Source organism: Tarenaya hassleriana, unplaced genomic scaffold (assembly GCF_000463585.1).
Source record: "Tarenaya hassleriana unplaced genomic scaffold, ASM46358v1 Cleome1, whole genome shotgun sequence".
NCBI classification, from domain to species: Eukaryota; Viridiplantae; Streptophyta; class Magnoliopsida; order Brassicales; family Cleomaceae; genus Tarenaya; species Tarenaya hassleriana.
In genome coordinates, this window is record NW_010960187.1 from 3,939,398 (window position 1) to 3,962,779 (window position 23,382).

Genomic DNA, 23,382 nt, shown 5'->3' on the forward strand with positions numbered 1-23,382 from the left:
CACAGACTTCCCCGCCCTATACGCAGACTTCCAATCATGTTCCTGATTCAGCTCCTGCATTCACTCCCGCCGGCCAACGACCTCCGCCGCTGGTGCCGGATCCGTCTGTAAACCCTAATTCTCATTCATCTACCTGTAATCAGTCTTCTCCGGGTCTTGCACCGGTGTCGTCGTACGGATCCTTCGGTTCAGCTCCGCCGTATCAGCAATCCACGGGTCAACCACTGTATTTTCCGTCGTATGATCAACATCAGACTAACTCCGGATACGCTCCCCCTCCTCCTCCGCCGTCTGCGGTAGCGCCGAACCCGAACCCTGTATCTGGTTCGCCTTACTCATCGTCGTTGTACTCGGCAACTACGTTTGGTGCCTCAGGAGCTTCAGTACCTCCCTCGTATGAGAATCCGTACGATAATCCGGTGGAATTTGACCAGCCTGCCTATGGAGGCTACGGCAGGACTAAATCGGATTTTAGCTCCGACATTTACGGGAAACAATCGAACAGCGGAGGATATCCTGGGTATGAAGATTCCTATGGCGATGGCGTCTATGCTTATGAAGGAGGAAAAGTAGAGCCCTACGGGGCACGTGGAACGGCACCGAAGTTATCCAAATCGACATTGTTCGACGATTATGGGCGATCCATTAGCTTCTCTTCGGGCAGAGACTCCTCGGCGAGCTCGGGTTCGGGCAAGATCGTGAGGGCTGTTCCGAAGGCGGAAACGCAGGAAGATGTTAATGGCGGGGTGCAGAAATTCCGGGTGAAGTTGCTGGCGGAAACCTATGGGCAGACCACCATGGATGTGCTTTGCCAGGTAATGATGTGATATCCCTCGATACTTCTTCAACTCGTTGGTGGAAATTTACAATTTTCTGTTTTGTTTCTAACTTATATACTCAAAGTTCTCACCTTACATGTTCAGCATTTGGAATACTTTGGTATTTATAAAACGATTCATCTGAACTTCTTCTGCAGTGTGCTACTTTCTGTTTGGTGGACCGAGTGGCTTTGTAATCTTTTTTCTCTTTGTGATGGATTGACCAATTACTTGTTACTCTGTATTGTGTGGATGAACGAAAACCCAACTCTTCTCTGAATCAAAGCTTTTGCCTTTCGAGTGTTGCCTAGATATACAGGTGTTGTGAAGGGTAATTAGTTGTCAGTTTTATGCTTGCAGGTTGGTTTGGATGGGATCCGAATGCTCGATCCAAGTACTAGCAGAACACTGAGGATATACCCTCTTGAGAACGTCACAAGATGCGAAGTAAGAGACCGTATTCTTTCCTTTCTAATTCTTTTTGTCCACTATAATGAACGATGACCTCATGTCCGTTATATTCATCTATATATCAGAAATTAGATTCTTCTATTCTGGCTTTCTGGTCTAAGAGCCCAGTGGACATCGAACCTAAGCGTATCAGATTGCAATTGAGTAGTTACACTATCAACACCCTTCTGGACATTGTGACTGCTGCAATGTTTCAGGTATCTGTGATTTCCAATGATTTATATCCTTCAGGTCTTAGTCTCAGTTCCATTATTCTTCTCTCTTGTTTATCTGATTTCTTTAGCATCGTCTATTTCAGGCAAAGGAGATTGGGGAAAGCAGCAGGCCTTCTGCCTCAGTGAAATCAACTGAACAGGCCGCTGAGAAGAAAAAAGGACTTGCTGATTGGATGAACGTGATAAAACCTGTGAACGAGGAGAAGGATCACTGGGTAGGTTCTAATAGAAAAATCCTTGTGGCAAATCTTTTATATTAGGATTAGTTTAGATGATCAGCTACTCCTCTCAGAGCTACCGCGTTGCTTAGTTAGGATTATTGTTCTCATTTTGTGCTATTGGTTGCATTAATTAGGTCCCTGATGAAGCTGTTAAAGGGTGCACATCATGTGGTACAGATTTTGGTGCATTTGTGCGTAGGGTAAACTTTCCCCCCCTGATCTGATAATTCGAAAGCAATTTATAGACTATGGTCAGAAATGTTGAACCTTATACCTTTGGTTTTTTCTCCGTTCAGCATCACTGTAGGAACTGCGGGGACATTTTCTGTGACAAGTGTACTCAAGGCAGGGTTGCTCTCACTGCTGAGGAGAACGCTCCCCAAGTCCGTGTTTGTGACCCGTGCATGGTATGCTCTTTAACCTATCGTTTGTATTTTTCAGAATCTTCTTCCATTGGTCTTTGGGTATAGACAGTATGTGTGGATATCTAGTTTTAAGATAGAGAGCTTTGGTTGCATATTCCTATGGATAGGTCACAGAATCTAGTCTTGAAACTGATTTTGCATCATCAATTTCTCTGGTGCTACTTGCACTTGTTTTGGTTTATGCAGGCAGAAGTGTCACAAAGGTTGAGTAATGCCAAGGAAACTTCTAACAAATATATTGGACCTCAGAGCCATGAAGATCTTGCTAGGAAGCTTCAGGTAAGCTGCCCCCAGACTGCCCTGATTTAGTTTCATCAACGCCCTTTCATCATTTATGCTAAATTATTTCAATGTCTCTATTCCTGATCTTTTGACACAGGAGGAAATGGAGAAAAACCGCAACTCTTCATCTGGTAATGTTTTTTTTTTCCCGTGTATGTCATCTGTCTGTTGAATAACTGCTGAGGTTACTTACAGGCTCAAGAGACGGGCCGGGGAGACGGATGAAGGAAGTAGCTTGTCCAACTTGCACAGTGCACTTACAGGTTATTAGCTATCCTTTTTTTTTTTTCTCTCAATTACAGAATCTTGTGTTTTCCATAGCAAGGAAAACAAATGGTCCTACCTATGTGTCCGTGTGTCTCTTGTATGAGTACTTTCTGGATACTATTAGTGTTACCATGGGAGGATCTAAGTGGTTAAACCGGATTTCTTTGATCCGCTGTATCTATCTCGTCATTACAATATCTCCGATATCCTTCTTGTTCGACATAGATTTTAGATCAGTGTCTGTTTCTTTAATCGTCGGAGCAGAAACTCTTGCTAGTTTTAATTTATTTTCTTCGGGCTGCTAACTAACATCAATCAACTACACGGTGTGGGATCTCTTGCAGGTCCAGGTTCCGATCTCAGGATCAGAGACAATCGAATGCGGGGTTTGCCAAAACCCTTTCCTCGTGAGCGCTCATTGATTTTTTTGCTTATTCGTACATGTCGTTCATATTTGGTTTTTATGAAAAAGGGCTTGCCTTTGCATGTATGTACGTATCGGTTTACGTAATCCGAATGCTGGTATCTGGTCATTGTTTGTTATTTAACTGGATCCAAATGTTCTCCACTGGATCCATTCGAACTAACGTTCAATGCTTGACGAAGAAACAAAAAAACCGTGCTGTCTTTCCTTTCCAAGTCCTGAATGCTTGCAGTTTTTCAAGAAAATTCGGCATTCTACAATCCCCACAGAGCTTATATCATCAGCACCAGCAATTTATTAATACAGACGGTAAGACCAAAAGGCATTGAACCAAAACTCCAAGAAAAGTCACTTCACTCGTAAGGAGAGAGCTACTATCTAAACTTGAGAGGAAGCCCTGTTCTTGCCTCTCTTAGTATCAGTCCCTCCATGCTCCGACTGCTCGGCCTTCTTCTGGGCGCGGATCATTGCCCGCCTAGCACGTGGCCGCATTTCCCTCACTCTCCTCGGAGACATCACAAACTGTTCGAGTGGCCTGTCACCGAATGGATGCTCATCCCCTGCGAATATCCTCAGCTTCCGGTCCCTATCCTGATACCCACACCATATGAGAAATAAAAGACCATTTCAGTTTTGCTGCAACCAAGCAGCAATTCATGGAGAAAACACGCAAATTTATAAGCTGTCAAACAACCTCAATTCAAACTCAAATAGTGCGCAGTCCTAATACAAAATAAGTGTAAAGCAAGTTTGTTCCTAGAAACTACGTGTACTTACATCACGCAGATTGTTCCTAGGAAGCATACGCAGAACAGCCTTGCGGATCACCTCTGTCGGATCTTTGGCCATTTGATCTTTTAGACTCCTCTCCTTGAGGTGACCGATATACCTGTTGTCAGAAAAAGAAAAAAGAAAGAAATAAAGAAGTGAATATCATAACAAAGTATGAAAAAAAACAAGATATCATCCAGCAAAATCTGACCCATTTCTCCTTTTGAGTTCATGATTAAAGAAATGCTTAAAAACATTATACTTGCCCAGTGTGCCAACGGTAGAATTTGTCAGTGAGCTTTCTTCCTGTTACACATATATCCTTAGCATTGAGAACAATGCACATGTCCCCATCGTCACGGTTTGGAGTATAAGTTGGTTTGTCTTTGCCTTGAAGCACGGTTGATAATTGGGATGCTAATCTACCGAGAACCTACAAAACATAAGGTTGATCTGAGATAAGGTATCCCAAAAAGTGATTCATGTTGAATGTTGATCCAAATTCATCAAAAAAGAAACCGACGAAAACATATAAAACAGATCCAGATGAAATCAGGATACTTATTGTGATCTCGATTTGTAAATGTTCCAATCATATTTGCTTAAGATTGTGATCTGTGGACTGGTAGGACTACTCATGATTAACAGTAAACAGAAAAGTACAATGAAAGGCAGGAGCAGACAGAAAAATCAAACAAAACCTGGCCTTTGGCATCAAATACTCGCCATCTGAGACCATCAAGATTGATACGCTTTATCCCGGCCATTGCTTTCTGCATAAAATATCACAGCACATATACAAGGTCAAACTAACAATGACAATTTTAACAACATCATGAACTTTTTATAGAGCAAAATCCCTAAGTATTTCGAGAAGTTAAGAACCAGTACTGGAAACTGATAGATACTACCGGTCAATTTGTTCACAGGAACGTCTGGTAGAATTCCACATCTAATACATACAATTAATAACTAGGCTAAGTAGCACCATCTAGAGAAAAATATACAACAAAGCACATAATGTACTGTTTTGTGGCTTTGTAAGAAATTTGGAGTCAATCCCGCATACCCAAAAATACAAATTTATTAGCATGTATGTATACAAAGGGATGCGAAGAACTTTCAAATCATAAGCAAACAGAAGCTTTGAAGCCTAAGTGGTCAGACCTAATGGATACAAACTTCAAACTTCCATGGAAATACAAATAAATTGAATGATAAAAAAGAACAAGAAATCCTATACCTTTAAATTGCCATTGAATGAGGCAGCAGCAGCTTGAGTCGCCATCTTTCTCCAATTAGCTCTTTCTCCAACAATAAAAGTAAAACTTCTATTACAGACACAAAAAAAAAACACCCGGTTAGAGACGAACTTTTCCACCATTGTAAGACGGGTTTCTTTGACTGAGAGAGAAAATTCACAAGGAGGAAGAGAGATAGAAGAGCACATTAAAAACAGACCCCGAAATTATAAAACTGTACTTTTGAACACTCCAAATGCCAAAAATATAAAGACAGAGTGCCATGAAGATCTCCTCAACTCCTACAATTCTTTCATGCTAAGATGTCTGGTAGTAGAAAACTCGACAGCACAATATTTAGACAAGCTTCACTAATCTGCTTCACTTTTTGAGTGTTCTTATCTTCCCTTGCATTTTTGTTACATATTGTATAAGCACTACATCCATATATCATTGAGTACTCAGAAACTACATAAGACAATTGACAAAATACAACCAATCTCATCCTTCTCCACCTCAAACTTTCTCGGGAAACAAACAGAAAGGAAACCCACACAGCCCATTTCACACAACAGTTAATAAACAATACCGGGTTTTTCACTTCGAAGAAAACACACGGATTAGCCGAATTTTCATAGACCTGAGCAAAACAAATGAAAACTGAAGCTCTTTTCTATCACAGAACCTCCCAAAAAAACACCACTCCACGAGAGCACAGCACCAGGCAAACAGAACAATGACTGAAACCCTAAAATCACATTCTAAATGGAGAATTTCTCAGATAAAACAGCGAATCCGTGGGGATAAACTGAGCAGAAAAAAAAAAAAAAGCAAAAGGTTCACCGCCGTAGGTTTCGAACCAAACAGAGAAAGAGAGAGAGAGAATACCTAGACAGCGATCAAGATCTGAAACCGGCGGCGGAGGAGAAGAGGAGGTGGTCGGCGAATAGGATGGAGAGGGATCAACTCTAGCGCGAAGTGAAGACCGAAAAGAGGGTTTCGAAGTTGAGGAATAACGGGGTATTTTCAGGGTTTCGAAGTAATTTCGAGGGGGTAATTTTGTCTTTTTCTCCTACCGTCCCTATACTACCGAATCTAGATAATTTAATTGATTTCAAAATACAATTAGATTGTCTCTCTCTTCGTTAAAATACAACTAAATTTAGTTTAGACGATTGAATTGCCTTCTCGTCATATTTGGTTTAAAATACATTTTTTATAAAATGTAGATTAAGATTTTTTTTATAACATATAATCATCGTTCATGATTTCCTAACTTATACTCGACTCGACTATAAAATAGACCGAATTTGAACATTATCAACCCGGTTGGGTTAAAATAGAAGCCAAACCCAAAAAACTAATCCTATTTTCTATAATTGTCTGAACATTTTCAAATTTCGACCCGCTCTAACCTAAACCGAACCAAATTCCAAAATAAAATCTCATAAACATAGAGTAGACTTGTTGTCAACAGGGATTTTATTATGGGGCCGGAGACTTAAGTTCCAAGAATCGAGTTTTCATCGCCATCCCATCCATAGACGGATACCTTACAGTTATTTAAACACCAAAACCGGTCTCTACAGGCTAGGGAGATTCGATTCAAGGACAGGACAGAGGAGGCAGCAAGGGTTCTTGTCGGGCTCCCACGGATGAGGAGGAAACTAAACCACTATTATTCATTCCATGATTACATGCGATTTAATTTCCATTTTTTTAAGCAAAATAAAAACTGAGAAACAACCAAAAAAAGGAAAAACAAAAGAATCAACGGTGCCATCACCTTAACAATGAAAGGGAAAAAAAAGTGTGAAAACTTAAACTTGTCTTTTGCCTAAAAACCCAAGCTACAGAACAAAACAAGAGGAAAAAAAAACATGATGCCTCAGTAGTTCTACCAAAAAACCAAGACAATGCTGCTGACAAAAAAAAAACAATGAACATATGCAAAAAGAACCCTAATGATTCTTGATGAATTCAGTCAGATTAGATAATAATAATTTAAAAATCGACCAAAAAACAAGCTAATGATAATTATGACAAACATGAGACATGTAGAAGCATCGGAATTTTCAGCACAACCTCACTTAGGCAGCCGCCTGGACCGGTGGCCTGTTCGATCTGTTGAATCCACCACGGCCTCTCCCACGGCCTCCCCTTCCACGACCACGTCCTGCCCATCATCAATATTTTCCTCATGTTATGCCATCGTGTTTTCAGACCAAAATAAAAAAAACTCACAGCTAGTCGTTCAGAGAGATTTATCCTAGTAAGAAACAAAACAACGAGTTTAGAGGGTCGTACCAGCGCCAGGAGGAGGAGGAGGAGGAGGTGCATCATATCCATAACCTCCGTCCTGTTCCATCTCGTACTGTGGCGGCCCATTGTATCCTCCTCTTCCCCGACCACGAAACCCGCGTCCTCTTCCACGACCTCTTCCCCTACCATATGCCCGGTTACGATCCCAACCTCCATCTTCATACTCCGCATTCGCAAATCCATTTCCTGTAAAAGCTGGAAAATCAGGGCACGAATTTCAATTAGGCGGACCTCGAATTGTTGACCACAATCCATGAATTGAAACCATAAATTCAGCGGTGAGATAGTCAGAAATTCCTAATGAAGTTTCTAAGCCATATATATCCCACCTCTGTTGCTCCTTCCTCTTCCTCTGCCTCTTCCTCCTCTGCCTCTAGGTGATCCTTCTAAAAGACAACAGAGGAAACTTCAAATACCAACCAGGGAGCTTTTTGAAAGATTCATTAGAAAATAAAACCCATAATACCTCGTCCTTCATAATCCATTTCGCCTGATGGCTTCACCAACTCAACAGGAATTGGTTGCTGGTACCTGCAACATCATTTAATCAAAATTATAAGCGTTAAAAAATGGTGTGCCACTGCCATTATGCTTATAGAGCCAGAGCCTCAAATTATAATCTACCATGTAAATCACTTCACGGAAAGCTAAGTTAATTGATTATTTGGAGCATAAGGCATACCATAAATTAGTTAGAAGCAAGCAAATGCAGAAAAAGTGCCACAAAGGGAAATAGTACAAGAAACTTACCCAACTGAGGACGTATTCAGCTCCTCCTTGGAAAGGGTTATTGTTATCATCGAAACATGCCTTGTGGTCTCCAATCTTAGGTAAAGAAATAAACAGCAGATTAGAGAAATCTAATATTTAAAAAATTGAATGTAACAGTGTAAGATGAGCTTCAGGCACAATTAGAGCGTTAAAAAAAGTTCTGAAGTTAGTGTCCCCTTACGGTAGAAGGCCTTCTTCTAGAGGTTCCCATGTGTCTGTGATATCTGTAGATCCAATAGAAGTGTTCTGGTGAAGGCCAGGAATCCTTCTCTGCATTATAGTTACAGATAATGAGGATATATTAAGACATCATCAGAAACACAATCGTTTATGGTTCAGAAAAAAAACTGTAATAAGTACCTTGATCAGCTCTACTATGGTCACAGTCTTATTGATCGCTCTTCCCATTGCCTTGAACACAACTTCATTTGAACCTTTTTCCTGCAAAAAAATAACCGATTCTTTTAATACAGGACAATCATATAACAAAAGCAGAGACAAAACCCAAACAACATCGGCGATTTTTATCCAATGGAGCCAAAATCCACCAACAGAAGTGTTGAAACTATGAGAACATCAATCCACCATCAGATTAAAAACCGTAATAGTTTACCGTTTCGGTAGGGGCACATCAACCACGGTACTTTCTAATTAATCCAACATGAACAAAAGCGATAAGCATCATTATAAGATTCATAACTACGGTAGTACTAACACATCTTTCTGAACTACCAATTCAACACAGAGCAAATCCAAATCTAGATTACAAAATAAAAAGAAAACCCCATCTTTCACTCTCTCAGCCTACTTTCAACCCCTAAGAGGAAGGTTCCAGATTCCAAATCTGTCACCGAAGGGGATAAGTTCATATTCTACAATCTCGAAACCCCAAAAAATCTATCCTATCACAACGGAAACAATCCCCAAACACCTCTAATCGAAACCATAGAAGGCATCGACTATATACAGAATCAGATTCACCTAAGGACGAAGAAGAAGCAGAATAAAAAAGGGAAAGCAAATCACCTGCAGAAGAGTCATGGCGTAGGTGATGTAGTTTCGCGCCCTGCCCTGACTAGTGATACGAATCTCGTTCTCATCAATCGGCGTCTCCACCTTTGGCTTCTCAACTCGCTGATATCGGTCCATCTGAAGAACAGAAAAGGGAATCCCGCCGGAAAAACACCAAAGAATCAGAACATGAGCAGTAATTCCATGGAAGACCCACCGAATTAGGTCACGAACAGCGACGAAACTAGGGTTTTTTCTTCGCATAGAAAAAAGGATTCTGGCCCAGAAAATCTATCCTATCACTTGGATTACTTTACCTTGGTGCAATGCTTGTGCTTAGATTTCACAGGAACCCTAGAAGATCCAAAGGAAGCGATAATGGCGGTTCTGGCCTATGGAAGAGCCCTCTTTGTACGGCCTCGTTTCTTCTTTTACGCCCTAAGAGCTGTTTTGTGCAGGCGCTTCTTCGATATATAGCAGCAGCCGCAACGCTTCTCTTCCACACACACACCCTACATGCACTACCCTAACCGGTTTCCCGTTCGGTTTTGTATCCCAAATCATACCGAACCGAACCATAGATTTATCTAAATTAACCATAAAATTATTATATATGAAATATTTTTTATGCCTACCAGGAACTAATATTTACTTAAGTTATGTAAAATTTCATAAAATTATGGGTTTATAAAAGAGATTGATTTATTGGAATTTGCCTGAGTTCGGTTTAGTTGAACCGGTTTTGGTTGGTCAAACATCTACGGATATTCTCGTGGAAGATTATCCAACCGCACAAAAGGCGAAGGAAAAAGTCTTAAATGATAACAAAAAAATAATGATTTAATTAAAATTTTGTTTCCCGAAACCCAAATCTACACGTTATTTATAGAAAATTTGTGATATATGTAGGAACGACATTTTTTTGTGGTTATATTATTGTTCTCTTGTTTTTTTAAAATTTCATTTTTTTATATAAATTATATGAACCTGATTTTTTATATTGATTTATTATATGAATGCTGATTTTTAAAATGATTTTTAACAAACATATTTATTTTAAAAACTATCTTTTCAAATTTTTATAATACTATCTCATTTTATTTTTAAAATTGATTAGTTTAATTTTAAAATTTCATATTATTCCATTTTATTTAATTTAATATATACTAAAACCTAATAAATCAATTAAAACGTGTATGTGACATTTGCAAGGTGTGGGTTGTTAATATTTTGGTGTTTTTTTCCGAGAAAAAAAGGTATTAGTAAATATATTGTGGTGGTATTGTCATTGTGTATGGTTAAACTGATTATACGACAGTTCATCAAAGTTTTGGGTTAATCCACGAGATTGGATTATGAATCTTAGAACTGAAGAAAATTTTTTTGGGTGGTCGAATATTATGTACTAAAACTCAAACTAATTTTGAGATCGAGAGTCAACTATCCTTTGGATTATACGTTTTTTATCAAAACTTGATATTCCAATTCGGGATGGAATAAACGCTTTATGTTCTCATTTCATCGGTTGAATTATCCAAATTTAGGTTTTTAATATTTGAAATTAAATAATACGAAATATCTAATAATCAATCCGAAACTGAAGACAAATCATAGCAGACAAAAAGGTTCATAATATGAATCTACTCGTCCCACTTGGGACAAAGTGATTAACTTCTTGTGAATCAAATCATCAAATCTTGGAACAAAGTTATAAACTTTCTATATGTGTAGGTTCATAAAGAGTCAGAGGACCGTCGTATTTCGCCCGGCGGCAACAGATTTACCCGTCCGTACGTCCGTACAACAGAATCCCAAGACGAGAAGCAACAACAAAGCCCTCGAATCTCTCTCTCTCGATTTGTAGAGGAGATTGTTGACGGAGTAGATGAAAACAACGGTCAGGATTTGCTTGGAGGCTAAGCGATACTCAGTCGCTTAATCTCCACCGTTGATTCCATACGTGGCAGAATCTTTCTTCAAAGTGGTTGACAAGGCGGGAAATTTCGAGTTTCAGCGATGACAAAAAAAGTTCGTCATCTGTTCGAGAAAATTCCCCAACCAGTTCTTGGCTTCTTAGAATCTCCTTTGTCTTCTTCCTCTGCGTCTCTATCGAAGACAAGGCAAGTTCATGCTCAGATTATCAAGCTCGGAGCCCAAGATGATGGCTTTTTCGCCACCAAGATCATTGCTTCGTACTCGAACCACCATTGCTTCGCTGATGCAGAGCTCGTCCTCCGAACGATCCCGGAGCCCACTATTTACGCTTTCTCTTCTCTTATCTACGCGTTCACCAGATCTAATCGATTCTCGGAATCTCTTCGCGTGTTTTCTCGGATGATATCTCATGGGCTGTCTCCGGATAGTTATGTTCTTCCGAATTTGTTCAAGGCTTGTGCTGGGTTGTCAGGTTTGGAGTTTGGGAAACAGATACATTGTATAGCTTGTGTGTCTGGATTGGATTTGGATCCTTTTGTTCAGGGTTCTCTGTTTCATATGTACTTGAAATGTGACAGGATAGGAAACGCACGCGAGGTGTTCGATAGAATTTCGACGAAAGATGTTGTGACTTGCAGTGCTCTGCTCTGTGCCTATGCACGAAAGGGTCATTTAGAAGAGGTGATGGGTCTACTTTCCGTGATGGAAGAATTGGGTTTGGAGCCGAATCTAGTGTCGTGGAACGGTATACTTTCAGGGTTTAATCATAGCGGTTATCACGGGGAAGCAGGCAAGATGTTCCAAAAGATGCATTCTGATGGGGTTTGGCCAGACGAGATGACGGTTTCGAGCGTTCTTCCTGCTGTTGGAGACTTGGAGAAGTTGGATTTGGGGAGGCAGATTCATGGGTATGTGATCAAGCAGGGGTTGATGAAGGATAAATGTGTCACCAGCGCTATGGTTGATATGTACGGGAAATGCGGGTGTGGCTATAAAATTTTGAAACTTTTCGATGAATTTGAACTCAAGGAAACCGGTGTCTGCAATGCTTGCATCACAGGGCTCTCACGGAATGGTCTTGTTGATAAGGCCCTTGAAATGTTTGAGTTATTCAAGGAACATAAGCTGGAGTTAAATGTCGTGTCTTGGACGTCAATAATAGCTGGGTGTGCACAGAATGGGAAGGACATTGAAGCACTAGAGCTATTCAGAGAGATGCAGGTTGCAGGGGTAAAACCAAATTCTGTAACAATCCCTTCGATGTTGCCAGCATGTGGAAATAGAGCGGCTTTGATCCACGGGAGAACGGCTCATGGGTTTGCTCTGCGTTCCGGGATTACGCACGATGTTCATGTAGGTAGCGCATTGATTGACATGTATTCCAAATGTGGAAGAATCGACATGGCTAGGATGATCTTTGATACGATGTCCATGAAAAATTTAGTTTGTTGGAATTCGATGATGGGCGGATATGCAATGCACGGGGAGAGCTACGAAGTCATAATTATATTCCAGTCTCTCAGAAAAACCGGACTGAGGCCTGATTTCATCAGCTTTACTAATGTTTTAGCAGCATGCAGCCATGGTGGTTTGACAGATGAAGGGTTGAAATATTTCAACATGATGTCAGACGAATATGGAATCAAACCAAGATTCGAACACTATGCTTTCATGGTGAACCTTTTTGGACGGGCCGGGAAATTGCAAGAAGTATATGAAATTATAAAAGGACTGCCCTTTGAGACAGACGCGCGGGTATGGGAAGCTGTATTAAGTTCTTGCAGGGTTCACAACTATGTGGACTTAAGCAAAATCATGGCAGAAAACCTCATCAAGCTAGAAACTGAAGAAAACCCATCTACGCTTCTAAAGGAATGTGGACATAAGTAGACATGGTCATGGACATAATGATGAGGAGCCTGAGTCCGAAGAAGAAGCCGGGATGAAGTTGAATTCCAGTGAAGAACAAACTCCACATTACCTCTTGCAGGTGGATCAAACAACAGATGAGCTGGTTAAGATCACCACCATGCCATCATCATCATGATGGAGATGAGAAGATCGGATCATCACCCGAATGTGGATTCTGTGCTGCAAGATGCGGAAGAGCAAGAGAAAAGAGCGTATATACATTTGCAGTCACAGCAAGAAACTAGCCGTTGGTACACCTCTTCAGGTGGTATTGCCACGTGGGCATTGTTCTTGTGGGTATCTTTGGCGAAGCTTTTGCCCGGGTTCTTTTGTAGCTGATAATAATATATTTACTATATCTTGATTTTAATATCAATGTATTTTATTATACCTATAAATTTGAATCTTGAGTCGAATCATTTCTCGATTAATATCATAATTATGAAAAATAACATAGTATACAACTCATTTAAAAAATTAATTTAAAATAAAAAGTTTTAATAACTAATAATACGTATTTTCCCAGTAATTTTATAAATCTTAAAGGAAATGACGAGTACAATTATTTTATTTCCCAGCTTAAAAAAAATATTTTAGATAAAATAACATTAATTGAATTTTTTTTAGATCTTAACTGAATTTTTGTAAAATTTCGGGGTTTTTTGGGGGTTTTCTGTTTTTTTTTTTTCCTTTTTATTATCTCGCGACCACGTATTTCATCATAAACTGCAACCGGCGTAGTCTGTAGTTTTCAAACTCGTATTCTCTCTGGTTTGAATCTAATCGTCCCAGGTACGTGTTCTGGTGTTCATCAGATCTTTCTTACCGTTTCGATTGTCGCTGTCTTTTTTCGGAATTCATCATGAACGGATCATTCCTATCGAGTTTTGTCGGATCGATTTCTCCAGAGATCTTGATCTCATTTTGGGGAATTTGTGTGTTCCCGCGTCGTGATTGATTCAGGAATTGTGCTGTTGGAGAGCGACGTGATCGGTTTGATCTGTGAAAATGGGGGCGACGACGAAGAATATCGACATGGAGGAAGGAACTCTCGAGATCGGCATGGGTAAGTCTCTGATCATGGATCATTTATGAGCTTCGATCAGTGATAGAACTATCTCTAGGATTTGAAGTATCCCGTTTGAAAATTTTCCCGATTGTTTTTTTAATCAGAACTACACCGGTTGGAGAAACGGATAAGAAATGACAACCTCTCAGGGTTTTCATTTTTCATTTTTTCGGGTGATTCTTTGCTGTTATTTAGCGTGTAATCGAGTTGAATTAGAACGAATGATTGGGAACTCTCGATTTCTGAGGGATTATTGTTCAAATACATGTAAATTCCTTAGTTTCTGGATTGAATCACGGGTTTGTTTTATCATTATTTAGGGTGATCTTTAGTTTGGAAAATGAATTTTCAAGTTTATTGTTGCTTGCTTGTTTTGATCCTGGGTTCAGTCGACAGATAGTTGTTGCTCTGAGCCCTTTTTGCTTTGTGGATTGCATGTAAAAAAAGACATTTTCTTGTGTAGGGTCTTCGAATGGCATAAAGAATCGCTTTTACTTTTCAGTTCATAAGGGGTGTATAGGGATTTCTTCATCTTGATAGAATTTAGTGTAATTGATCGCATTTGTGGATTAGTCAATGTACTTTAGTCATTCCAATTTCCTATCACTGATGTAATTGTTTACCTTTCTTAGTACATATTTTATTTAGCAGACTGAATGAATCATTTTTCTTCTTTCGCAGAGTACAGAACTGTTTCTGGTGTTGCTGGCCCCCTGGTCATCCTTGACAAAGTGAAGGTAGAAACAGAGATGAGTGGATGCTTTGGCATGAAAGATGTCAGTTTTCTTTGGTTGGGGGAATTTTCTAACTGGTTTCATCCTTTTTTTATCTGCATAATACATCAGGGCCCGAAGTACCAGGAGATCGTTAATATTCGTTTAGGAGATGGAACAACAAGACGTGGTCAGGTCTTGGAAGTTGATGGGGAAAAAGCAGTTGTGCAGGTTAAGTATTTTCCGCATAACTAGAGCTTGATTTTGATTATAGTTTTGTTGTCCTCAGTTATTCACTTAGCTATGTGTTTCAGGTCTTTGAAGGAACATCTGGTATCGATAACAAGTTTACCACAGTGCAATTCACAGGAGAGGTATGTACTTTAGAACCTTCTCTCTTTCAACGTTTTGCTCATTCCTCGAAAGATACGGTTGCATTGGCATGTTGGAAAGCAGGAGATGGCTGCTTACAGTTTTTTCCCTGTTTCGGCGTGCGTTCAGGTTTTGAAAACTCCCGTATCATTGGATATGCTTGGGCGCATATTTAATGGATCTGGAAAGCCAATTGATAATGGCCCTCCTATTCTGCCAGAGGCATACCTTGATATATCTGGTGAGCATTGAAGGATGACTGCCCCATTGTGTAAATGACTCCATCTAATCGTTATCTTTTCTTTCTAATCTTATAAGTGCATAATATTTTACAGGGAGTTCTATCAACCCCAGTGAGAGAACCTATCCTGAAGAAATGATACAGACGGGCATTTCTACCATTGATGTCATGAATTCCATTGCACGTGGACAGAAGATTCCACTTTTCTCTGCTGCTGGTCTGCCACATAATGAAATAGCTGCTCAGATTTGTCGTCAGGCTGGTCTTGTCAAGCGGTTGGAAAAGAGCGATGACCTACTTGGGGTATCATTTTGTCCAATTAATGCTGCTAGAGTGTCTTCTTTCCCGAGTAGCATGTTGAAGTATAAGGAATTATCTTTGTTTGCAATGATATAGAAGTAACTTCAAATCCATAGAGTAATTATTTCAGTCATAATTTAATCCTGTTTATGCGTCTTTATGAATCTGTGGTGCATTAAAAAGCTTTATATTTTTATGCCATTTGTTCAAATGCTCCTCAAGTACTGCAACAGAGGATATTCTAGCTGGTGGAGATTTCAATATTTGTATATATCTGTGCACTTTTGTTTGCCTCGTAAAATGCATGACTCTTCATTTGCCATTGTTCAGAATCAGGAAGAGGACAATTTTGCGATTGTATTTGCAGCTATGGGGGTTAACATGGAGACAGCTCAGTTCTTCAAGCGTGATTTTGAAGAAAATGGATCAATGGAGAGAGTCACCCTTTTCCTAAACCTGGTAAGCTGCTATGAGGATCATCTGGATTATGCCGCATCTTGCTTTTCTTAGTACTAATATCACCTTGACGATGGATTGACCTTGGTTCTGCTGCTTCTGCATCCCATTCTGACAGGCCAATGACCCGACCATCGAGAGAATTATCACTCCTCGAATTGCCCTCACAACAGCAGAATACTTGGCTTATGAATGTGGAAAGCATGTTCTCGTTATATTGACAGATATGAGTTCTTATGCAGATGCGCTTCGTGAGGTAATAAATTTTAAGTCCAGTTTACACCGTATTCCAGACACTGTTACGCTCTTCGTGAGGTAATGAATTTTATATCCAGTTGTTGTCACTCCCATTTTAACGATGCATCCAGATTCATTGATCAAAATGTTTGTCTGGGTTTTCGAAAAGTTGAAATTTGCATGAACACGTCACAAAGGTTTACTAAAGTAATACTACGATGGTTGAGAAACTATAGGTTTCAGCTGCCCGAGAAGAAGTTCCTGGGAGACGTGGATATCCAGGTTATATGTATACTGATCTTGCAACCATTTATGAGCGTGCTGGGCGTATTGAAGGAAGAAAGGGTTCCATCACTCAAATTCCTATCCTGACTATGCCCAATGACGGTAAAGTCATTTCACTCAACACTTCTTAATAACTACAAAAACATTTTTTTTTTGTAGTTTACTTCACTCATTGAGCATTTTAGTAATTTCTCGTCCTAAATTTCAGACATCACACATCCTACTCCGGATCTCACTGGTTATATTACCGAGGGTCAGATATATATTGATCGTCAACTTTACAACCGACAGGTAAGCAGAGACCGAACCACAAGTTCATGTTTTGCGCTATCCTCTTTGGATCTGTTTATCATTTCTTGTTAAACACAAATAAAAGGTGTTTACTCATGTGATGTATTGCATTCCGACTTCCTTTGTTCTTTACTTAACAGATATATCCACCCATTAACGTGCTCCCATCCCTTTCACGGCTTATGAAGGTATTATGCCGTTTGAACATATCATCGCATCCTTTTTTTCAAGATATCTATGCCCTTAAAACGAACTCTCATCGTGTTTCTTGATATATGATTGATTGTTCATTCTGCAGAGTGCTATTGGTGAGGGAATGACCCGTCGAGACCATGCTGACGTGTCCAACCAGGTACTGTCACCATGTATCTTGCCTGCGATGCTGCTTCTCTTTGTTAATTTTGAGGTATTGTGTCTTTACATGGTTTTTGCTTTTTCAGCTATATGCAAACTATGCCATCGGGAAGGATGTACAAGCCATGAAAGCTGTGGTCGGAGAGGAAGCACTTTCTTCTGAGGATCTGGTACCTCTCTCGCTCACTCCCTCTCTATGCATGCATAATCGTATACTTTGCAGTTTGTATACACACCATACACCAACATTGGAAGTGGCAGCGGGAACCCGAGATCGCGAGTATTCATCCTTCTCGTGACTCGTATGTCTGAATTTTTGGGTACTCGTCCTCCGAGTACAGTCCATGGACGGTGAGAATCCGATTTTTGGGTTCGGGCACCGATTTCGGTTAGCGCCCCGCAGGTAACCTGACTTGAGGGGGAAAAGTTTCGTGAGGGCGAGCCGGCGGGGTCGTGAGTGGCGGTGATTTTGCGACTTCGGTTTGTCCTCGCCTTGCCGCTCCCTCCTCAGGGCCAGTTATGTCTGTCTCCTCGCCTCACCCTCCTTCGGCCTGACTCTCTTTTTCCTTTTATTGGCTGACCGCCTCGTCCTCTCTCCATCGCACTTGCCCTTGCTAGCCGAGTATCCAAGCCTTCCCCACACCCCGCGGTACCTGGTACCCGGATTTCAGGCATCCGGCCCTTACAAAATCGAGGTTGGGTAGTCCGTTCAATAAACCCGAGGGGGGCGAGGCCGAGGTCGGTTACACCAGAAAACTCGGGTACCCGAGCTCTGTCCACCCACCCGTTGTTTGTTTCTATACCATGGGACTTTAGATGCAGTTTGCTGCACTCTTTTCCTACGTTACCTCTATCCGAGCTGCCGTCGCAGTGCTAAATTTGCAATAAGTTTTCTTAGTAACTGGACTTAAAACCATATCAAAAGGTTGAAACTGCGGATCATGACAATCTTTCTACTCATTGCAGCTGTACCTAGAGTTTCTAGACAAATTCGAGAGGAAATTCGTGACGCAAGGGGCGTACGACACTCGGAACATATTCCAGTCACTCGATCTGGCCTGGACTCTCCTCCGAATCTTCCCTCGGGCGCTTATGTACAAGCCATGAAAGCTGTGGTCGGAGAGGAAGCACTTTCTTCTGAGGATCTGGTACCTCTCTCGCTCACTCCCTCTCTATGCATGCATAATCGTATACTTTGCAGTTTGTATACACACCATACACCAACATTGGAAGTGGCAGCGGGAACCCGAGATCGCGAGGATTCATCCTTCTCGTGACTCGTATGTCTGAATTTTTGGGTACTCGTCCTCCGAGTACAGTCCATGGACGGTGAGAATCCGATTTTTGGGTTCGGGCACCGATTTCGGTTAGCGCCCCGCAGGTAACCTGACTTGAGGGGGAAAAGTTTCGTGGGGGCGAGCCGGCGGGGTCGTGAGTGGCGGTGATTTTGCGACTTCGGTTTGTCCTCGCCTTGCCGCTCCCTCCTCAGGGCCAGTTATGTCTGTCTCCTCGCCTCACCCTCCTTCGGCCTGACTCTCTTTTTCCTTTTATTGGCTGACCGCCTCGTCCTCTCTCCATCGCACTTGCCCTTGCTAGCCGAGTATCCAAGCCTTCCCCACACCCCGCGGTACCTGGTACCCGGATTTCAGGCATCCGGCCCTTACAAAATCGAGGTTGGGTAGTCCGTTCAATAAACCCGAGGGGGGCGAGGCCGAGGTCGGTTACACCAGAAAACTCGGGTACCCGAGCTCTGTCCACCCACCCGTTGTTTGTTTCTATACCATGGGACTTTAGATGCAGTTTGCTGCACTCTTTTCCTACGTTACCTCTATCCGAGCTGCCGTCGCAGTGCTAAATTTGCAATAAGTTTTCTTAGTAACTGGACTTAAAACCATATCAAAAGGTTGAAACTGCGGATCATGACAATCTTTCTACTCATTGCAGCTGTACCTAGAGTTTCTAGACAAATTCGAGAGGAAATTCGTGACGCAAGGGGCGTACGACACTCGGAACATATTCCAGTCACTCGATCTGGCCTGGACTCTCCTCCGAATCTTCCCTCGGGAGCTTCTCCACCGTATCCCCGCAAAGACCCTCGACCAATTCTACAGCCGCGACTCTTCCTCCAGCTAAGTCCCCTCTCCTTTTTCTTCCTCTCATCGTATGGTTTGTCTAAACACCTCAAATGAGTACTATTTTTTTTTTCGGATTAATTGTGAGTTTGAATTAAGTTCGTGTAGTTAAAACTCAGACATATGGGTGAATGTGTTGTTTATTTATAGCTTTGTGTTGTGCTCTCTGTTGTTGCTGCTCCTTTTAAGACATCCGAGGAAGCTTTCTTCTCGGGATTATGTCTTTTTGTTCCATAATGTGCCATCAGGTCAAATAAAGAACCCATCGAGGCGACTTTCTCTCTCCCGTGTTGTATTGTTCCATAATGTACCATGTGAAATTAAGAAACCATGTTGTATTGGTTTCTTTAAGTGTTTGATTCCATTCGGAATGGTTTTGTTATATGAATAACAAGCAAAATTCGGAAATTTGATATTGACACATAGATGAATAAGTTGGATTTTAGTTTAATATTTATAAGGTTCAGTTCGGTATTTATTAGTTTCAATTTGAAAATTATTTTTTTCATCTTACAACAATTGTAGTAAATTAAAACCAATTCAAATATTCAAGATTCAAGGGGTAAAATATCTAAAATATCTTCTCTTTATTAAAATTATTTCTATTTTTATTTTTTACACCTCTTTTTTTTTCTAAATGTAACAGGATGTTTATATTGGTTATAGTCTTAAATTTATAATGATTTTACTAAGTGCTTAGTGTGATATATAAAGTGTGAATATGGTGATTTAGTAATCGTGTTAAATTTAATCTTATATCCAATGTGACATAAATTTGTGAAAGGGTATGATGAAAAAATAGTGTTTAGTAAAAAGAGGATATTTTGAATAATGTAGGAGATTTTTGAGGGCTGGTTCGGCCCATTTTAATTAAAAAAAGCCCATTAAAAGCCCTATATGTGTCAATTGGGCCCACTGTATTATATGTATGGACCTTACCGGAGAGCAAACGGAGTTTTGTTGAAGACACGATGCTCACTCTCTCCCCGGTGTCGAATCTTTCATCTTTCACCGGAAAATCCCTTCGCTCTTCTTCGTCTTCCTCTTCTTCTTCTTCTTCTCTCTCTGTATTATTCTCTTTCTTCCCTAGGGTTTCTAGATTCGTCAGATCAAGCTCCGGAATACCAGATTCCGACCGGGTTCGTCGGCCGGAAATCAGCCCGAGGGCCAGTAACGCCGGCGTGAAATTTCAGGAGACTGTCGATGTTGCAACGGGAAAGATTCGGCTTGACTCGTGGATCTCGTCTCGCGTTCATGGCGTGAGCCGAGCTCGTGTGCAGTCGAGCATTCGATTGGGGCTCGTTTGCGTCAATGGCCGTGTCGTGGATAAGGTTTTGATTGAATTCTTCGAAGCTCCCTTAGTTTTGGTAATTCGATCCTGCAAGTTATATTCATTTGAGTTTCGATTTCTTCATCTTACGCAGGTTTCGCACAACGTGAAAGCTGGTGATATGGTCAGTTGTACAATATCAGAGCTACAGCCTTTGAAGGCTGAGCCTGAAGACATGCCTTTGGATATAGTTTACGAGGACAATCATGTTCTTGTAGTTAACAAGCCTGCTCACATGGTAATCTTCTGAAACTGCTAGGAATTGCAATTGGAAATGCCCCTCTGGATTTGAAATAGAGAGAATACCCTTTGTTTGTTTTGCTCTTTAGGTGGTTCATCCGGCACCCGGTAATCCGAATGGCACGCTTGTTAATGGCATTCTTCACCATTGCAGTCTTCCCATAGTTGCTTATTCAGACACCGAAGTCGATCCCGATGAAGAGGATTTCTCAGAGGATGAAGAGACTATGTCTTCTAGTGCATACTCTGCGTCTGTTCGTCCCGGAATTGTTCATAGGTTGGACAAAGGGACGAGTGGATTGCTTGTTGTTGCTAAGGTGAAGTTTTTTCTTTATTTCTCGGTCTCATTGATTATTTCTTGCTTCCTATGAGTTTCTGAGATGGCATTACAGGATGAACATTCCCATGCCCATCTAGCTGAACAGTTCAAACAACACACTATTGAAAGAGTATATGTAAGCCTTACTTGTGGGGTTCCTTCTCCATCCCATGGACGAATCGTTATACCGATTGGTCGTGATTTGAATAATCGGATCCGTATGGCTGCTATCCCTGGATTGTCAAACCGTGGAAGGGCTCGTCATGCTGCTAGTAGGTGATTAGTAGTTTTTTACAAGCCCATGAGGCTCTAGGACACACTGTTTCTTTTGTTGGCGTGCCTGCATAGAGATTGCAGAATCGAAATCTTCTAAAGTTACCTGATAATGAAATTGTTATTGCCATTCAAATTTTTTTCTGTAATTGTTAGGTATAAGGTGATTGAAATTCTTGCTGGCGGTGGTTCTGCATTGGTAGAGTGGAGGCTGGAAACCGGCCGCACCCATCAGGTAGTCCTGCATTATTCAATGTCAATATGCTGCTAATATCCATGGATACTCAAAACCTTCAAAATTTTCCCGGCTTTGTTTGATTTCTCATGCTCATTTACTTGAAATTCAACTACCATTATCCGATTCACGCTGCTTGGAACTTCTGATCCCCAAGTAATTCCAATTTTTCGTCTTTGGCTTAAAGTAGATACGAGCACATGCAAAGTATGTGGGAGTTCCTCTGTTAGGTGACGAAGTCTATGGAGCAACAAAGAGCATGGCCCTCTCCCTTCTTCAGAAAAGAGCCTCCCGTAACGATCATGGACAGATCTTAGAACTGGTTTCGAGACTGGACAGGCCCTGCCTTCATGCTTTGGTCCTTGGGTGAGCAACTAAATCCGATTCTTGAAGCTGTTATTTCATGAACAGCCGCTTACATGACTCTTTTCTGTTTTCTTGTGTAGCTTTAAGCACCCTTGCACGGGAGAAGATGTGAAATTCTCGTGTCCGCCGCCTCCAGATTTTGCAGAGACATTAGGCATGCTTCGCAAACTCGGGACAGAAAAGGTAAGCCGTACGTAAACCAACTGCCTGCTTTTCATCGGGTGTGGTCGCATGGGGAGGCGAGAGCTGAGTTGAGGCCGAGATTATGGTTAGAAATTGGAGGCTGAGATTAGGGCCTTATTCAGGGGAAAAAAAGGATAAGGGTGTTATTTCGTTTCCGTTGAATAAATTATAATCTCTAATACATTTCAATCTGATAATATATATAATTATATCTAAATTGAGCTCTATGTTTACAATTTAATTGTTTTAATTCAAGTTTAGTATAAATTAATCAAAAAATGAATATGGATATGAACTCAAACTGATTTAAACAAAAAATAAAATGAACTGAATATAGAATGAGATTAATATAATTTTTTCAAAATAAAATCATAAAAAAAATATAATCCAAAAAAAATAATCCAGACCAAACTCCGTCTGAATAAATCCCGTACAGAATAAATCCCTTGGCTCTTGTCTACTCGCTCTGCGAACACTGTGATTCCCGGCGAACGAAGCAACTGAATCTTCCATTAATGGCGTTATCTCGATCAAACCTTGGGCTCTCTCGGATCCTTCGCTCTCTATCAAATCGTAACCTAATAATACCCTTCTCCTCCTCCGCCGCCGCCACGTCTCTTCACCATGACGACGGCGACAACCTCGACGAGACCGCCTCCGCCGCTGCAGTCAACGTCGTTGAGTTTACCATGGAGGACTTACAGATCGCCGACAAGTTCCACTCCCTCATCAAGGACCACTATCGCAAAAACCCTAACCCCAGCGCCGACACCGCCGCCTTAAACCCTAGCCTCTCGACCCCCTGCCATTCCCTCGATTTCTCCTCCATCGCTTCTCCGATTTCTCCTTCGGTCGTCCGGTGCGTGATCGAGAAGTGCGGCGGGGTCCGCCACGGCATTCC

The 23,382-nt window shown here is 41.1% G+C and overlaps 7 protein-coding genes across 9 annotated transcripts in view; 5 read left to right on the top strand and 2 right to left on the bottom strand.

The window, feature by feature from the left end:
* The window catches only part of LOC104809587 (protein FREE1-like), a 4,277-nt gene extending 991 nt beyond the window's left edge, over positions 1 to 3,286 (top strand). The window contains exons 2-11 of the mRNA XM_010535620.1: positions 1 to 815; positions 1,179 to 1,265; positions 1,355 to 1,486; positions 1,588 to 1,719; positions 1,860 to 1,925; positions 2,022 to 2,132; positions 2,337 to 2,429; positions 2,530 to 2,563; positions 2,628 to 2,695; positions 3,044 to 3,286. The exon at positions 1 to 815 is cut by the window's left edge and continues 10 nt beyond it. Of these exons, the coding sequence (XP_010533922.1) occupies positions 1 to 815; positions 1,179 to 1,265; positions 1,355 to 1,486; positions 1,588 to 1,719; positions 1,860 to 1,925; positions 2,022 to 2,132; positions 2,337 to 2,429; positions 2,530 to 2,563; positions 2,628 to 2,695; positions 3,044 to 3,121 (1,616 nt within the window). The 3' untranslated portion in view covers positions 3,122 to 3,286. The remainder of the gene's footprint in view (positions 816 to 1,178; positions 1,266 to 1,354; positions 1,487 to 1,587; positions 1,720 to 1,859; positions 1,926 to 2,021; positions 2,133 to 2,336; positions 2,430 to 2,529; positions 2,564 to 2,627; positions 2,696 to 3,043) is intronic.
* Positions 3,287 to 3,306: 20 nt separating this feature from the next.
* Positions 3,307 to 6,142, bottom strand: LOC104809576 (50S ribosomal protein L13-like). The gene is made up of 6 exons (XM_010535609.1): positions 6,024 to 6,142; positions 5,138 to 5,225; positions 4,596 to 4,667; positions 4,161 to 4,327; positions 3,901 to 4,012; positions 3,307 to 3,714 (listed from the first exon to the last, which is right to left on the bottom strand). The coding sequence occupies exons 2-6, from the start codon at positions 5,180 to 5,182 to the stop codon at positions 3,502 to 3,504; spliced, it is 609 nt and encodes a 202-aa protein (XP_010533911.1). The 5' UTR covers positions 5,183 to 5,225; positions 6,024 to 6,142; the 3' UTR covers positions 3,307 to 3,501.
* Positions 6,143 to 6,901: 759 nt separating this feature from the next.
* Positions 6,902 to 9,703, bottom strand: LOC104809595 (H/ACA ribonucleoprotein complex subunit 1). Of its 2 annotated transcripts, none has more exons than XM_010535642.2 (9): positions 9,557 to 9,703; positions 9,255 to 9,377; positions 8,589 to 8,669; positions 8,410 to 8,498; positions 8,208 to 8,282; positions 7,924 to 7,988; positions 7,787 to 7,843; positions 7,443 to 7,643; positions 6,902 to 7,311 (listed from the first exon to the last, which is right to left on the bottom strand). In XM_010535642.2, exons 2-9 carry the CDS (start codon positions 9,375 to 9,377, stop codon positions 7,226 to 7,228), a joined length of 777 nt encoding a protein of 258 aa, XP_010533944.1. In that variant the 5' UTR covers positions 9,557 to 9,703; the 3' UTR covers positions 6,902 to 7,225. The 2 variants fall into 2 exon arrangements, with proteins under 2 accessions (XP_010533944.1, XP_010533935.1); XM_010535633.2 differs by having other exon boundaries at positions 7,443 to 7,652; positions 9,557 to 9,702.
* Positions 9,704 to 11,020: 1,317 nt separating this feature from the next.
* Positions 11,021 to 13,493, top strand: LOC104809608 (pentatricopeptide repeat-containing protein At1g20230-like). Its single transcript, XM_019202274.1, has one exon. It carries the CDS (start codon positions 11,256 to 11,258, stop codon positions 13,062 to 13,064), a length of 1,809 nt encoding a protein of 602 aa, XP_019057819.1. The 5' UTR covers positions 11,021 to 11,255; the 3' UTR covers positions 13,065 to 13,493.
* Positions 13,494 to 14,090: 597 nt separating this feature from the next.
* LOC104809618 (V-type proton ATPase subunit B2-like) lies at positions 14,091 to 19,818 on the top strand. Its single transcript, XM_019203835.1, has 14 exons — positions 14,091 to 14,151; positions 14,836 to 14,891; positions 15,000 to 15,098; positions 15,182 to 15,241; positions 15,369 to 15,480; positions 15,575 to 15,783; positions 16,111 to 16,239; positions 16,355 to 16,492; positions 16,710 to 16,860; positions 16,967 to 17,049; positions 17,190 to 17,237; positions 17,348 to 17,401; positions 17,490 to 17,573; positions 19,348 to 19,818. Exons 1-14 carry the CDS (start codon positions 14,094 to 14,096, stop codon positions 19,534 to 19,536), a joined length of 1,470 nt encoding a protein of 489 aa, XP_019059380.1. The 5' UTR covers positions 14,091 to 14,093; the 3' UTR covers positions 19,537 to 19,818.
* A 650-nt stretch (positions 19,819 to 20,468) lies between these two features.
* On the top strand, positions 20,469 to 22,670 carry LOC104809629 (RNA pseudouridine synthase 2, chloroplastic). The gene is made up of 7 exons (XM_010535674.2): positions 20,469 to 20,866; positions 20,960 to 21,103; positions 21,195 to 21,422; positions 21,498 to 21,700; positions 21,854 to 21,932; positions 22,123 to 22,298; positions 22,379 to 22,670. The coding sequence occupies exons 1-7, from the start codon at positions 20,507 to 20,509 to the stop codon at positions 22,494 to 22,496; spliced, it is 1,308 nt and encodes a 435-aa protein (XP_010533976.1). The 5' UTR covers positions 20,469 to 20,506; the 3' UTR covers positions 22,497 to 22,670.
* Positions 22,671 to 22,911: 241 nt separating this feature from the next.
* Positions 22,912 to 23,382, top strand: part of LOC104809641 (pentatricopeptide repeat-containing protein At1g20300, mitochondrial) — a 2,241-nt gene continuing 1,770 nt past the window's right edge. The window contains exon 1 of one of the 2 annotated variants that reach the window (XM_010535698.2): positions 22,912 to 23,375. In XM_010535698.2, the coding sequence (XP_010534000.1) occupies positions 22,997 to 23,375 (379 nt within the window). In that variant the 5' untranslated portion in view covers positions 22,912 to 22,996. The other variant, XM_010535690.2, reaches the window with a different exon arrangement.

What these genes read in the sequence shown, in the direction of transcription:
- LOC104809608 (XM_019202274.1), top strand. Translation starts at nt 11,256, where the DNA reads ATGACAAAAAAAGTTCGTCATCTGTTCGAGAAAATTCCCCAACCAGTT.
- LOC104809595 (XM_010535633.2), bottom strand. Translation starts at nt 9,377, where the DNA reads ATGGACCGATATCAGCGAGTTGAGAAGCCAAAGGTGGAGACGCCGATT. An exon ending in CTGAATACGTCCTCAGTTGG is followed by an intron (nt 7,989 to 8,207) that starts GTAAGTTTCTTG and finishes ATGATGTTGCAG; the next exon opens with GTACCAGCAACCAATTCCTG. An exon ending in AATGGATTATGAAGGACGAG is followed by an intron (nt 7,844 to 7,923) that starts GTATTATGGGTT and finishes GTTGTCTTTTAG; the next exon opens with AAGGATCACCTAGAGGCAGA.
- LOC104809618 (XM_019203835.1), top strand. Translation starts at nt 14,094, where the DNA reads ATGGGGGCGACGACGAAGAATATCGACATGGAGGAAGGAACTCTCGAG. An exon ending in TCACCCTTTTCCTAAACCTG is followed by an intron (nt 16,240 to 16,354) that starts GTAAGCTGCTAT and finishes CCATTCTGACAG; the next exon opens with GCCAATGACCCGACCATCGA. An exon ending in CCCTTTCACGGCTTATGAAG is followed by an intron (nt 17,238 to 17,347) that starts GTATTATGCCGT and finishes TTCATTCTGCAG; the next exon opens with AGTGCTATTGGTGAGGGAAT.
- LOC104809629 (XM_010535674.2), top strand. Translation starts at nt 20,507, where the DNA reads ATGCTCACTCTCTCCCCGGTGTCGAATCTTTCATCTTTCACCGGAAAA. An exon ending in TTAACAAGCCTGCTCACATG is followed by an intron (nt 21,104 to 21,194) that starts GTAATCTTCTGA and finishes TTTGCTCTTTAG; the next exon opens with GTGGTTCATCCGGCACCCGG. An exon ending in AAACCGGCCGCACCCATCAG is followed by an intron (nt 21,933 to 22,122) that starts GTAGTCCTGCAT and finishes GGCTTAAAGTAG; the next exon opens with ATACGAGCACATGCAAAGTA.
- LOC104809576 (XM_010535609.1), bottom strand. Translation starts at nt 5,182, where the DNA reads ATGGCGACTCAAGCTGCTGCTGCCTCATTCAATGGCAATTTAAAG. An exon ending in TATTTGATGCCAAAGGCCAG is followed by an intron (nt 4,328 to 4,595) that starts GTTTTGTTTGAT and finishes TATGTTTTGTAG; the next exon opens with GTTCTCGGTAGATTAGCATC. An exon ending in TTCTACCGTTGGCACACTGG is followed by an intron (nt 4,013 to 4,160) that starts GCAAGTATAATG and finishes TTCTGACAACAG; the next exon opens with GTATATCGGTCACCTCAAGG.